This window comes from Athene cunicularia (genome assembly GCF_003259725.1).
Source record: "Athene cunicularia isolate RWA chromosome 2 unlocalized genomic scaffold, athCun1 chr2_part1, whole genome shotgun sequence".
Taxonomy (NCBI): Eukaryota; Metazoa; Chordata; class Aves; order Strigiformes; family Strigidae; genus Athene; species Athene cunicularia.
The window spans coordinates 103,618,362-103,630,714 of record NW_020799095.1 but is presented as its reverse complement, the minus strand read 5'-3'; the positions used below and the strand labels follow the sequence as shown (position 1 = coordinate 103,630,714).

At 39.6% G+C, this 12,353-nt stretch overlaps 2 protein-coding genes across 2 annotated transcripts in view; one reads left to right on the top strand and one right to left on the bottom strand.

Moving 5' to 3' along the window:
• Positions 1 to 9,054, top strand: part of NPC1 (NPC intracellular cholesterol transporter 1) — a 27,395-nt gene extending 18,341 nt beyond the window's left edge. The window contains exons 15-26 of the mRNA XM_026841448.1: positions 298 to 412; positions 1,231 to 1,358; positions 1,448 to 1,588; positions 2,155 to 2,244; positions 2,357 to 2,547; positions 3,274 to 3,389; positions 3,945 to 4,074; positions 4,465 to 4,665; positions 5,585 to 5,816; positions 6,857 to 6,970; positions 7,741 to 7,903; positions 8,430 to 9,054. Coding sequence (XP_026697249.1) covers positions 298 to 412; positions 1,231 to 1,358; positions 1,448 to 1,588; positions 2,155 to 2,244; positions 2,357 to 2,547; positions 3,274 to 3,389; positions 3,945 to 4,074; positions 4,465 to 4,665; positions 5,585 to 5,816; positions 6,857 to 6,970; positions 7,741 to 7,903; positions 8,430 to 8,512 — 1,704 coding nt within the window. The 3' untranslated portion in view covers positions 8,513 to 9,054. The remainder of the gene's footprint in view (positions 1 to 297; positions 413 to 1,230; positions 1,359 to 1,447; positions 1,589 to 2,154; positions 2,245 to 2,356; positions 2,548 to 3,273; positions 3,390 to 3,944; positions 4,075 to 4,464; positions 4,666 to 5,584; positions 5,817 to 6,856; positions 6,971 to 7,740; positions 7,904 to 8,429) is intronic.
• The window catches only part of RMC1 (regulator of MON1-CCZ1), a 16,469-nt gene continuing 13,075 nt past the window's right edge, over positions 8,960 to 12,353 (bottom strand). The window contains exons 13-20 of the mRNA XM_026842208.1: positions 12,126 to 12,254; positions 11,723 to 11,829; positions 10,914 to 11,033; positions 10,656 to 10,733; positions 10,393 to 10,497; positions 10,239 to 10,307; positions 9,870 to 10,095; positions 8,960 to 9,153 (exon numbers count right to left, since the gene is read on the bottom strand). Coding sequence (XP_026698009.1) covers positions 9,074 to 9,153; positions 9,870 to 10,095; positions 10,239 to 10,307; positions 10,393 to 10,497; positions 10,656 to 10,733; positions 10,914 to 11,033; positions 11,723 to 11,829; positions 12,126 to 12,254 — 914 coding nt within the window. The 3' untranslated portion in view covers positions 8,960 to 9,073. The remainder of the gene's footprint in view (positions 9,154 to 9,869; positions 10,096 to 10,238; positions 10,308 to 10,392; positions 10,498 to 10,655; positions 10,734 to 10,913; positions 11,034 to 11,722; positions 11,830 to 12,125; positions 12,255 to 12,353) is intronic.

Genomic DNA, 12,353 nt, shown 5'->3' with positions numbered 1-12,353 from the left:
TTCTAATTTGACAGGCTCAATAACTCACTGCAACTGGCACTGCCTTTGGCAAGTGTGTAGTTTTGACTGAAGTTCTGAACTTAGTATTGTATTTTAAGTTGGAAGCAAGGCAGAGGGGATGTTTATGCTGCTTTTGTATTAAGATTCTCTGCTTTTTTTATTTATGTTAGTGAATGCAGTAGAAACAATAAGATATAGTTTTGGATGTTTGAAAGTTTGAGGGGGGTTTTAAGCCATATGAAATTGCTTTCTAAATTGCATGATTCTTAATTATAATAAATTACTGCCTTAAAACAGAGAGATGAGCGCCTTCAGGGTGAAACTCTGGATAAACAGATTGGCAGAGTCTTGGGAGATGTAGCACCCAGTATGTTTCTCTCGTCTTTTTCGGAGACTGTGGCATTCTTTCTTGGTAAGACTTCTTTCTTATTTGAAGATAAGGGCCTTATACCTGCATGTTGCAAGAATAAATGCAAAACTAAAATATAAAAACAAAGCAAGAATTTGTAGAGGAAGTTTAGCTTAGTTGTTCACAGTTATAATCGAGCTTACCTTGACATCTGTGGGGATAGGCATTGTAGTACTTTAAGAGACTGGTACAATTAAAAAGATATAATTTTGAATCTGTCAAGCTCTTCAGCTTGGAAGGGTGAAGCTTTTTACTGATTTGTAGTGACTGACGAGTTTAAATTTGACCTTAGTAATATATTAAATATCAGGGTGTACTAACTCCTGTATTGCATTCAGTCATCTTATAACTGCTTGGAAAAATGCCCCTATGACAGGTTATGTTTGAGGTTTACTCTTGTAGTATGTGTTAAAGGCATATCTTATGTTGTTACCCCTCAAGTATAAATTAGCCTTCTTTCATAATGAACTTTACTTGGAGTGTAATTTGCTATTGGTTCAACTTACTTTGAGTGGTTTTCTATTCAGGCAAGATCTTGCTCGACAGCACTTCTTAGCTACCCTCCTATGCAGCCTGCACAGGACTAGTAACTTTGGAATTGAGAAGTGTCTTAAAGCTGGTCACTTCTTTGCACAGCCTTAATGCTGTCAAACAGGTCAAAGGCAGCAGTTGTAGTCAGGCTTATATCAGCTGTTTACTCTGAAAAGAAGGGCTCTTTTGTCCTGCTGTAAGGCTAGCACTTAAGTTGGATATCTGTTTAGAAAATGCTCATATGTTTCTAAGAAGGGAACTTGCTTAACAAACTGGGTCATTTCCTTCAGGGACACTGTCTACGATGCCAGCGGTTCGCACATTCTCTCTGTTTGCTGGAATGGCTGTGCTCATAGACTTTATTCTTCAAGTCACTTGCTTTGTAAGTCTCCTGGGCTTGGATATTAAGCGTCAAGAGGTGAGTATAAATGTACCTGTAACTGCAGTGTAGTAAGGGTGGTGTGTTCTGGAGAACCACACTAAATCTGACATTTCATCCATTTGCAGAGGAATAGACTGGATATTCTGTGTTGCATCAAAAGCAATGAAGAAATGAGTGGAGTCCAGCGTTCTGAGAGCATCTTATTTCTGTTCTTCAAAAATCTGTATGCTCCTTATCTGCTTAAGGATTGGATGAGACCAATAGTGGTATGTATGCTCTTTAAAGTCCAGTCATCTAAACTTGATCAAAAGTGTAGTGAGCCTGAAAGTCTGAATACTGAAGAAAAATCTTCAACACAGTGAAACAAATTAAGCTTCTAGTATTTTTGCTTTCAGCATTAGTACTGGAATAAGGTTTTTTGTAACTGCAGGAGTATTTCTAGTAAATAGAGGCTTGACCTTGGATTGTCCAGAGGCCAGATTTAAGAGTTGCATTACTGTCAATCAGATCATTCTCAATGTATGTCAAAAACTGGCATATGTTAGCTCCTATGCTGCATTAATCTAGAGTGTTGTTGCTGAATCCATAATTCAGTTTGAGGTTACTGTGCTTATTTACAGAAGGTGTTTGGTGTATCTTTCACTGCTGCCTTCTAACTATAAATTTTCCTTTATGGCTCCAAAGGGAACTCTTGAGTAGCTGGGTTTTACTGCCACTCTTGTAGTAAGCCTGGGTAGCATACTTAAAATAGAGCTTCTTTGCTTGGTCACCACTAAGTTCTATTGCTTGTTTTTGTTTAGTTCTCACTTCCATTAATTTTCTTTTTTTGCAGATAGCAGTGTTTGTGGGTGTTCTGTCGTTCAGTACAGCAGTTATACACAATGTAGAGATTGGACTGGATCAGGTTCTCTCAATGCCAGATGTAAGTCTTAAGATTGTATCACTCTTCAGCAATTTGTGGCTGAATTGAAACTGATACCTTGTTGTGCTTACCTCAATGTGTTGTGACAGTAACTCAAAACTTTCCCTTTAAGGACTCCTATGTAATGGATTACTTTAGCCAGCTCAGCAAGTACCTGCATGCAGGTCCTCCTGTCTACTTTGTCCTAGAAGAGGGGCACAACTACACCTCTTTGGAAGGGCAGAACATGGTGTGTGGTGGAATGGGATGTAATAATGATTCACTTGTCCAGCAAGTCTTCAATGCTGCAGAAATTGGTAGCTAGTAAGTTTTTCATGCTTTTCTTTGCATAGTCACATAGAAGAGATGTAGGTGACCAGTGTGTCCTTTTTAATTTATTTCCTGCTCAGCTGTTGTCTGTACAACTGACACTCTATCATACTTTGTACTGTGGTTTTGGGAGAGGGGAAGAAGGGAAGAAGCTGTGGCAATCTAGAATGAAGATTAAACCCACCTGGACTGGTGGGATAATGTTGATGTACTTCGGTTTGGAAAAGGGATCCTTCAGGGAGCCTGGGAACTGTAGGAAGAAAACCTCTCAGTATGGTTAAACTCTCCTGGAAAATGACTTGCATGCTCAGCTTCTAAACTTGGTGGATAAACTAGCCTAGCAAGGCTAAGCAGGAATTATAGCTGGAGTCCAAATATATTTTGGTGGCTTTATTTCAGCCTAACTGAAGGAGGAGCCTTGCTTGAAAACTGAGACAATGATATCTGGAATAGGATGGGGCATAGAACTGACAGGGAAATGGAAAGCTGAGCTTGGCAGCAGAACTTGAATACAGGGAAGAAGCTCCTGCTGTTTGCTAGCTGCAGTGTTAAGAGACTGGCTCTTGGATGGGGTACTGGAGCAGGGTACTACATGGAGAGCTGAGTAGCTCAACCAGAATGATTTGACATGGTGTAAGTCAGCACTGGAGAGATCAAGGGATGTGTTCTGGAATGAAACATACAATTACTGATGATGGATATGTTACATTATTTTACTAGCACGAGGATAGGCTATGCCCCATCATCCTGGATTGATGACTACTTTGACTGGGTGAAGCCACAGTCATCCTGTTGCAGAGTCTACAATACCACTGGACAGTTCTGCAATGCTTCAGGTATTAGCATCCATCTTGTTGCTAGGGAATTAGGTTGGATTAAGTTTCACAGCCAAAACATTTCATTGTGGTATGAGTCAGGCGAATAGCTGATTTTACTTTGAGCAGATGCCTCCTGAGTTGCCCTCTTAATTTGTTAAACTGTTTAGGGGAATTCAGATATTCTACTGGAATGCTGCAGGTTAAAGATAGCCTACCTAGACAGCCAATATAATGGCTATTACAAAGATAATCTGCTAGAAAAATTTTGTTCCTTCTGCTGGTTTCATTAGAACACATAAATTTAGCGCTCCATTTTTGTTCGGGTCCTTCAATTTGGTATAATCCTCATTGGGTCTAACATAGATGGTGCACATCTCAGAGTTCTCTGGTAACCCTTGCCTTAGAAGTAAGTGAAGGACTACGAATTTCATACAAAATTTCACTGCTGATCTGTTAACCGGTGAAAATGCTTTTTATGAAATTGTATCCTGTAGTACTGCAAGTCAGAAGTTGCTAGTATTATGACAAAGAATACTTAAGCCTGTAACTCACCTTCTTCCTGTATTTCTTCAGTCACTGATCCATCCTGCACTCGTTGTCGACCACTGACTCCAGAAGGCAAGCAGAGACCACAGGGCAAAGACTTCATGACGTTTTTGCCGATGTTCCTATCTGACAACCCTAATCCTAAATGTGGAAAAGGGTAAGAGCCATATTCTATATATCTTGCTTAGACCACTATGTCAGAGATACTTGCTCTGAAAGTGTTACTTCCATCTGCAAGGCTGCATATCTAATGGACTTTTAAAAGTCATACAAACATTGACATCTCACCTATTCTGTAGTATTTTCTGAAACAAAACGGGGAGAACAAACGCATGTTCAACTAAATGGAACAGCAGCTTTCCCCTGTACAAAGAGAAACAACTTCTGTAGTTGTTCTAGGATATCCTGTGTGATCTTGAAATGTATTGTGCTCTGAAGATTTTATCTGTTTTGGAAACTTAAAAACAAGATCATGAGTTATAAAAGCTAATACATTTGAATGGTGCTTATTGACATTGACATCTAAAATGTTACTATGTTTATATAGAGGACATGCTGCATATAACTCTGCTGTCAACTTTATTAACAACAAATCTGATGTGGGAGCTACTTACTTTATGACTTACCATACTGTACTGAAAACATCATCTGATTTTATCGATGCTATGAAGAAAGCTCGGGTTATAGCAGATAACATTACTGAAACCATGGGCATCAAGGAGAAGAACTACCGGGTGTTTCCTTACAGGTATGCTTAGATCTTTCTTGCCTTAGTGACAGGTACTCAACTTGAGCAACTGAGAACAAGTACTAGCTAATAACACCTTAGAGACTTGAGTCTTGGGTTTTGTCTAACAGAAGGTACTACAGAGATTCTGGAATGTCTAGTAAAGCCACAGAAGTACAACTTGTGTCCACAGCACTAACTTCTTTACTGTGGTTGATAACTAACTAAAATCATTTAACCTGTCCTTCACTACAAAGGTAGCCCTGGCTTCAGCTTGGGCACTTCCTAGTTTTTGTAGTAGGATTTCACCGTTTTAACTTAAGCAGATATGTTGACCTGGGTTGTTGGAAGCTGTAATGAGAATGTATTGACTTCAAACTTAAGTTATTTAAACCTAAAGCAAAGGTAGTAGTAATGTCAAGTAGTGTTTATCTAATGCTTACATGATTAACAGACTAAAGACTGTATGAGAGCACCACAGTAAAATTGAGTCAGAATTGGTATCTGTACAGCTGAAATACTCATCTCTTTGAAGCAAAGAATCCTATTCATCCTTATGGTCTCCCTGCATAATCATAGAATACCAGGTTCGAATAGACCTCAAGGATCAAATAATGAATCAGTGCAGACCCTGTGCAGTAGTTCCTGCAGATACCAACAGTTGATCTGAGGAACTGCCTTGTGGCAGCTATTGTAGCTGCTTATATTGAAGTGTAGGAACTACCCTGACTTCCAGATACAACCTTTATTTGAAGTGTTAGTGAGGAGTTGTCATCTGACAGCCTGTGTTCTGTAGGAGTCATTCCACTGATGCTAGGAAGCCAGTTCCTGGTGGTGACTCCTACAAGGAGGGAACTACTTTATTCTCAGCATAGAAGCTAATCTGATATTAGCATGTAACAAGGAAGATGGCTAACTATAACTTCTCTTCTTTCCACAGTGTGTTTTATGTCTTCTATGAACAATACCTGACAATTGTGCATGATGCTATATTTAACCTCTGCATCTCCTTGGGATCAATATTTTTGGTGACAACTGTGCTGCTTGGTTTTGAAGTATGGGCTGCTGTTGTAGTTTCAGTAACTATTGCTATGATAATCATCAACATGTTTGGAGTGATGTGGCTCTGGGGCATCAGCTTGAATGCAGTTTCATTAGTAAATCTTGTCATGGTAAGTTAACAAGACATCTTGCTGCTCTTTCCAAGTCCTGAATAGTTCTGTATCTTATGTATTCGTGATACTGAGTAGTGTTTTCTACTAAACTTTGCCAGGTAGTTGAACAGTAGTGGAACTGTCTTAATATATCTAGATGGTGTGTAGAAAACAGGTTTATTCTGACTAGTCCCCATGCTGATATGATACAGCAACTAAACTGTAAGCTATGCTGCATCTGCTGGTGGTCTTTTCTGTTCTGCAGCAACAGTTGTAATGCTCCAGGGTAGGCTAGGTGCTGTTTCACATCAACAAAGGTTGTTTATGTCTGGTAAGGATACATAGGTTACTGTTAAGGCTTCTGCTCTGTTTATGTTCTGCAGAGGAGGTCAGTGATGTGCCAGCACCAGTATTGTTCCTGTGTAAATGGGTGAAACACCTGGGCAGAAAGTGCCTGGGTGAAACAGTCCATAAGTTAGTAACTAATAGCTAAGTACTGGAGCTCTGGCTTGCTTTCAGATCTGCCACTAGTCTCTAGAGAAAATTAGGAGTGAGTAAACTGTTGCTGCCTGTAACAGCTAGGCCTGTGTTCATGCAAGTGTACCTGCTAGGTAAGTCTAAGACTTGCCAGCTGTTCAGTCAAGTGTTGTGAATGCCTAATCAGCTGAACTCTTATGGTATTGTATCAGGATGTATTTTCAGTGTTATTCTAAAGCAATGTTACTGTAGCCAATAGCTGTAAAATTGACTTCAGTGTTCAGCATTCACTGCATATACTATATAGAAGCCAGCTATCTTCAAGAAACTTGTGTGCTCCAAAACAATCTCATGTTCTGATTCCTGTTTAATCAGATTCATTGTCCATTAGTAATGACTAGGGCTAAAATGCCATATGGTACCAGCAACAGCCCCTAGAAAGGCTAATACCAAGCTTGTAACTTCCAGTGACACTTTAACATGATGGAATCTGTCTAGCCTGTCTAGAGCTCTGAGTAGAGACCTTACTATCAAAGTGTTCATGTAGGTGATATTTTGATGTGTTTCTTTCTACTTGCTAGAGTTGTGGTATTGCTGTGGAATTCTGCAGTCATGTGACAAGGGCGTTCACTGTTAGTACTAAGGGCAGTAGAGTAGAGCGTGCAGAAGAAGCTCTGTCTCACATGGGCAGTTCAGTAAGTATATACTCAGGGCAGGGGGGGGAAAGGGGGTGGAAATGAGTAGCCAAGTTACAATTGTACTGACTATGCCAATATCCTTAAGTCATAAGCATGGCCTTTTCTCTTTGGAATACTTGATTAAAACTTTTAAAGGTCAATCTAGGCTTCTGTTAATAATAGGGGTGATCAAGACTCTGGTTTTTATTCTGATGTTACTATTACTACCTAATAATAGAGAGCAGATCTGAAAGCTTTAGCTGAACTAATAGTTTGGATTGACCTTAAATTGTCTCATTAAAATTTAAGTGCTTTTCCCTTCCAAATACTCAGGTGACTAGGAAAGGTGGTTCAGAATATGGGATGCAAGTGGAGCTTTGGGAATGCAGGCAGGGCTCAGTATTTTGGCAGTGCTATCATGTCACTTAAACCAAGTGACTTGGCTGGGGTTAGATTAGACTATTCTGGTGATTATATGTACTGGACCCAAGTAAGGAATTTCACTGGAATCTCAGTTATTTCAAGTAATGGTTTTCATCTGTATCCACCTGAAATAAAACTAAACTAGGTGGCTGTACAGATTAGAGTGGATTTTTAATCATACTGAGCCTGGCCTGCAGTGTCAGGTTCTAGTGGGACCAAGAAGTTGAACTCTTCTCCTGAGTAGTCTAAGGACTAAGAGGGAAGGAGGTGTACTGCATATAGGAGCCTCAGGTTATTTAAGAATTTTAGCAAATGGATTATATAAAGCCCTACTTTATCACTTAACCACTTTTTTTTATTGACAGGTTTTCAGTGGTATCACACTGACCAAATTTGGAGGAATTGTCGTGTTAGCTTTTTCTAAATCTCAGATCTTCAAGATATTCTACTTCAGGATGTATCTAGCTATGGTTCTGCTGGGAGCAACACATGGACTAATATTTCTTCCAGTTTTGCTTAGTTACATAGGTAAGATGGGACAGCCTGCGCTAAAACGTCTCAAACAAAACTAGCTGGCTACCTGTGGACACTTGCTCTCCATTAAATGGGAAGGATTGCAAGGATAAATAGTGCTACTTGAATGTGCCCTCTCTGTCATTCCAGTAGCTGGTCAGTTGGAAAGCAAGGGTTGACTGATGGCAGCACAGGCTTGATTCATGTCTCAGCCTGGGGGCAGGATGGTGGGTGGAAGCAACAAACCTGCTGTGGGACACTTCCTGCATTTGCAGAAGGGATCTCGCTTTGCAGTAAGGATGGTCCAAGCACTGTCCTCTTTGTTTTTTGGGGCAATTCACACCTATGGTGTAATTCTTAACTGAGCTTTACCTAGGGGGTTAAGACTGATGGGGACTCACCTACTGTCCCTGCTGCTGCTAACAGCTATTAACTGAGCAGAAACATGTTTCTGAAGTCTCATCAATGTTAAGCTGAACCTAGACTTTGACTGATCGGCTGTGATGTTGAGACTTTGGAATAACTGTTTTTTCTTACTCAGGCCCATCACTAAATAAAGCTAAAACTCATGCTGCACAAGAGAGGACCAGAGGTACAGAACGGGAAAGACTCCTCTACTTCTAGTTTTTAACAGTGTTCAGTGGATTCCATGAACTGTGGCTTAGGCCCAACTCTTCCTAAGAACTGAAGCGCAGCAATGTTCTATGACTATCACACTGTAACCACCACTGACTTGACTCCTGCACAGATTCAACTAGAAGATACCAGCTGCAGCTTTGGACATAGTTTTACACTCAGGAAATGCTATGTGTGGCTCATGTAACAGTATTACTAAAACTAAAGGTGTTAACAAGATTACTAAAACACTTCTGTTTTGACAAGGTTGTGTCTTTTTCTTCTAGAAACCTAAACCAGCTGTATTGCAAGTTGAATAGCTTTTTGTCAATGAAGCAGAGGTGATGTGTATGAGAATGGACTGCTAAACCACTGACACTAATTTTAAATGCAGGTCAATGCAATTTTTGTCTCTATTTTTAGGGGGAAGCCATCACAAGTTGTAATATTTTTTAGTACTATTTGCCAAAATGTCTTGTATATACTTTATTATAAAATAGCAATTTTGTAGTTCAAAAATCTACTTAAATGCAATAAATTAAGTTTATACATTTCAGTGGAAAGAGTCTTTCAGAATGTTGTGGGCTTCATGAGAGCTTGTTCTCCAAAAACTTGTTTGAAGAAGGTGACATGTTCTTCACAGTGCTCACCTAAGAGTGGGGCAAAATAAAAGTGAATGTTAACTTTAAAACTCAAACTGAGAAGCAAGATTGTGTAGTTTCACTTACCTCAATTTCTAAGTACTAATCCTTATCTTTAATGTCTTTTGAATAAAGGAGTTTGTACAGTCTTAAAGCAGTGGAATACTGGGTATCTGCACTCCTGTGACATGTAATCTTGTGGTGAAGCAGGTGTGATCTAGTTCTTGTATTTAACCAGCAGGTTTATATCCATGACAGTTCTTTACTGTCAGGATGTAATATCTTGGAGTGGGATTCTCTGCCTGTAGCCTATCTGGGGATTAAGAACATGTTACTGGTGCAAGCAGTTTCACTTGAGATTTTTTTTTTTTTTTTTAAAAGTGAGGAACTGTGATATAAAGCAGGCCTTGACAAGTGAAGTCAAAGGTTTCTTGACCCAGTTCCTGGCTTCAGGAGAAGCCACTAATTGAAGATAATGGCTTTGCTAAACTTAGCTCTGTAAATCGAAGGGGTTAGCTTAATCTGCAAGTTCCTGTTTGGTTCAGCCTCTCTACACTTGTATACAAAGGGATAAAACAAGTTAACTTTGGAACTAAGCCTGTATTTTAGACTTACCTTCAAGCTAAAGTGCAGCAAGAGGCTTATCTTATAAAACAGACTTCACTGGATTGGAAGTAAAACAAGTTTGTCAACTGAGTATCTTGGTCTAACTGCTTATTGCTTACCTGGTGTGAAACTAGGGTTTCCCCGTAACCTCTGATTTCTTTGTTCAAAGAATCTGAATATAGTATAGAAAAGCATGTCATCTTCTGCTTGTTTTGCTGCATCAAGGAACTTGCGAGCTGAAATGCTGTCGTGTCCTCCAATACCCCTGATGAATCTCAAGGCAGCCAAAACTTGGTGTTTGGACAACAGAACTTCCACTATTTCATCATTTGCTGTGGAAAGTCTCTGTGAAGTCAATCACAGCTGTAAGACTATGCTTCTAACAAATGACTGAGATGCTAGTTAGTCACTTCAAGCTTGGTCAGGTAAGCTGTTTGACAAGTCTAACCCACATGTAACAGGGAGTTACTATAGTCTGAAATGCTTACTTTTAACATGTCCAGAGAGAGCTGATGTGCGGGAGGGTAAATGCTTTCCAGGGACAGTAACAGACAAGCCTAGGGCAAAAGTAGAAATAACCTTAAAATTCTGAAGATTTCCCACCTCCATCACCAGCCTATTGAAGCAACTGGTCTTACATACCAAAGGCTTTGAATCACTGAGCACATGGTACTGCAGAAACTGATGGAGCATGTAGAACAAGTTGTGTTGAACAAGGGTTTTGATGACCAGCTCGTACAAGTAGTGCTGTGAATGCAGGAGGAAGACCATCAAAAGTATGTCTCAAGAGCAGTTTTTACAGTCTAGAAGGTAGCACAGTATAGGACTTAGACACCTGACCAAGACTGGTCTGAAACTTTGTGTAATTTCATGGAGTGATGTTCTTTGGCACATATGTACTTTACCTGAACTGCAATCTGGAACTGGTTAAGGGAGCGAATGTATTCCATCAAAACAGCTATAGTGAATTTATGAGGTGCTTCCTAGACAAGAAAAAAGTGTTAGGTGGAACTTGCATTGCTTCCCCTGTTAATGATAGCCCTCTAAACAAGCATCAAAATACCTAATCCTGACAACAGAGCCTTCTGCATGCTAATTCAAGTGGTCAGCTTAAATTTGCTGCTCTGAGACTACTGCCAAACTAGCACTTAAAATTAACTTACCTTCTTCTCTGTAAATACAGATAAAACATGTGTGTACATGTCAGACTGGTCAATAACTGCTTGAGTGCGGACTGGACGTTTCAGGAGTGGATTACTTCTACTCAGGCCTGCTTCTACCACCTACAAGAAGAAAGCCTTTTTAAAAGAAAACTAGTGTTGTAGTACAGTTTTAGTCTCATCTGTACAGAGACTGTTTTCCACAGGGAATGTAATGATAAACATGTCTTGCTATTGAGCAAGTTAACATCCGTGGTCATGTTGTACTGGATGCATTCTGGTCAGTGTGGGATTTTGTATTAAATTTAAAACTGCTTTTAAAAGTTATAAATGTAGCTGCTACTATATGTCCTAAAGCCAGGAGATGAATCAAACTTACTATGTTGACATAGGCCCTCAGCTTTAAAGAAATACTTAGTATGGGGCTGTACTGTGTGAGTTAGTGTTTGAACTTGATAGTGATTTGTTGAACTCTGAGATCCAGCACTGATGCAGATATGGTACAGTGTGCTATGGAATCAGTGGTTTGGAAACTACTGTGACAGTGGTGGATTCCAAGCTGCTCTTTGAGCTTCTAGCCTCTCTTTTCAAGCACTGGGGATAAGCTATGCAGCATCTGCCACAACCACGTGCTAAGTGAGGGTCTTGCTGCACCCTGCACAGTAAATCTACTGGGAGCCTGAGAAGGCCTTGGAGTAGGCCTGAATTTCATAAGCAGGAAAGAGCTGGTATTGTGCCTTCACTGTAATGCCACCTGAAATGCAAATAGCATCATCCTGTCTTTGTAAGCTGCTGTAGCTAACACAGTTTACCATAGTATAGCTTTGCTCAGCTTCCAAGTACTTCTTATATTCATGATTCAGTTTGTCAAAAACAGTTGCAATCACAGATAGTGATCCCCTTTCTGTCTCACTGAGCACTGAAAAGATAAAAAGAAAAAAGAACTATGATGAGAAATAACCAGGGGCTTTAATATTGCCTTTTTCAAAAGTTGATCTCTGCTCTGTTTCTTTTAAAGTTTAGAATTAAATTTACTTTCAGTCATATCAGAGGTACTTTAACTAAATGGGGGTGGGTGTCAAATTCTTTCATGCTTTACAGGACTAAACTAGCTTCAGAGGTGATCTCTAATCTAAAAACAGTCCAGCTAACTTGTGCAAGTTATTTATGAATAAGCAGTATTCTACTTTCAAGAGACAAAGCATGTGAACTTACTTTGAGAGCACACAGACAGGATAACCATTTTGCATTCTCTTCTTTGCAGAAGGAAATCCATTAGTTTTCCTTTATCTAGCAAGAGGTTAACTACAGGTTCAAGTTTTACTTGAAGACTCCAGAGATAACCTTGATTTGAAGGAATAAAAGTTAATTGCCTTATACAGTATAACCTAGATATCCAACTTTTCTACCTTAAATGAGAACATATCTAGATGATGATTTATT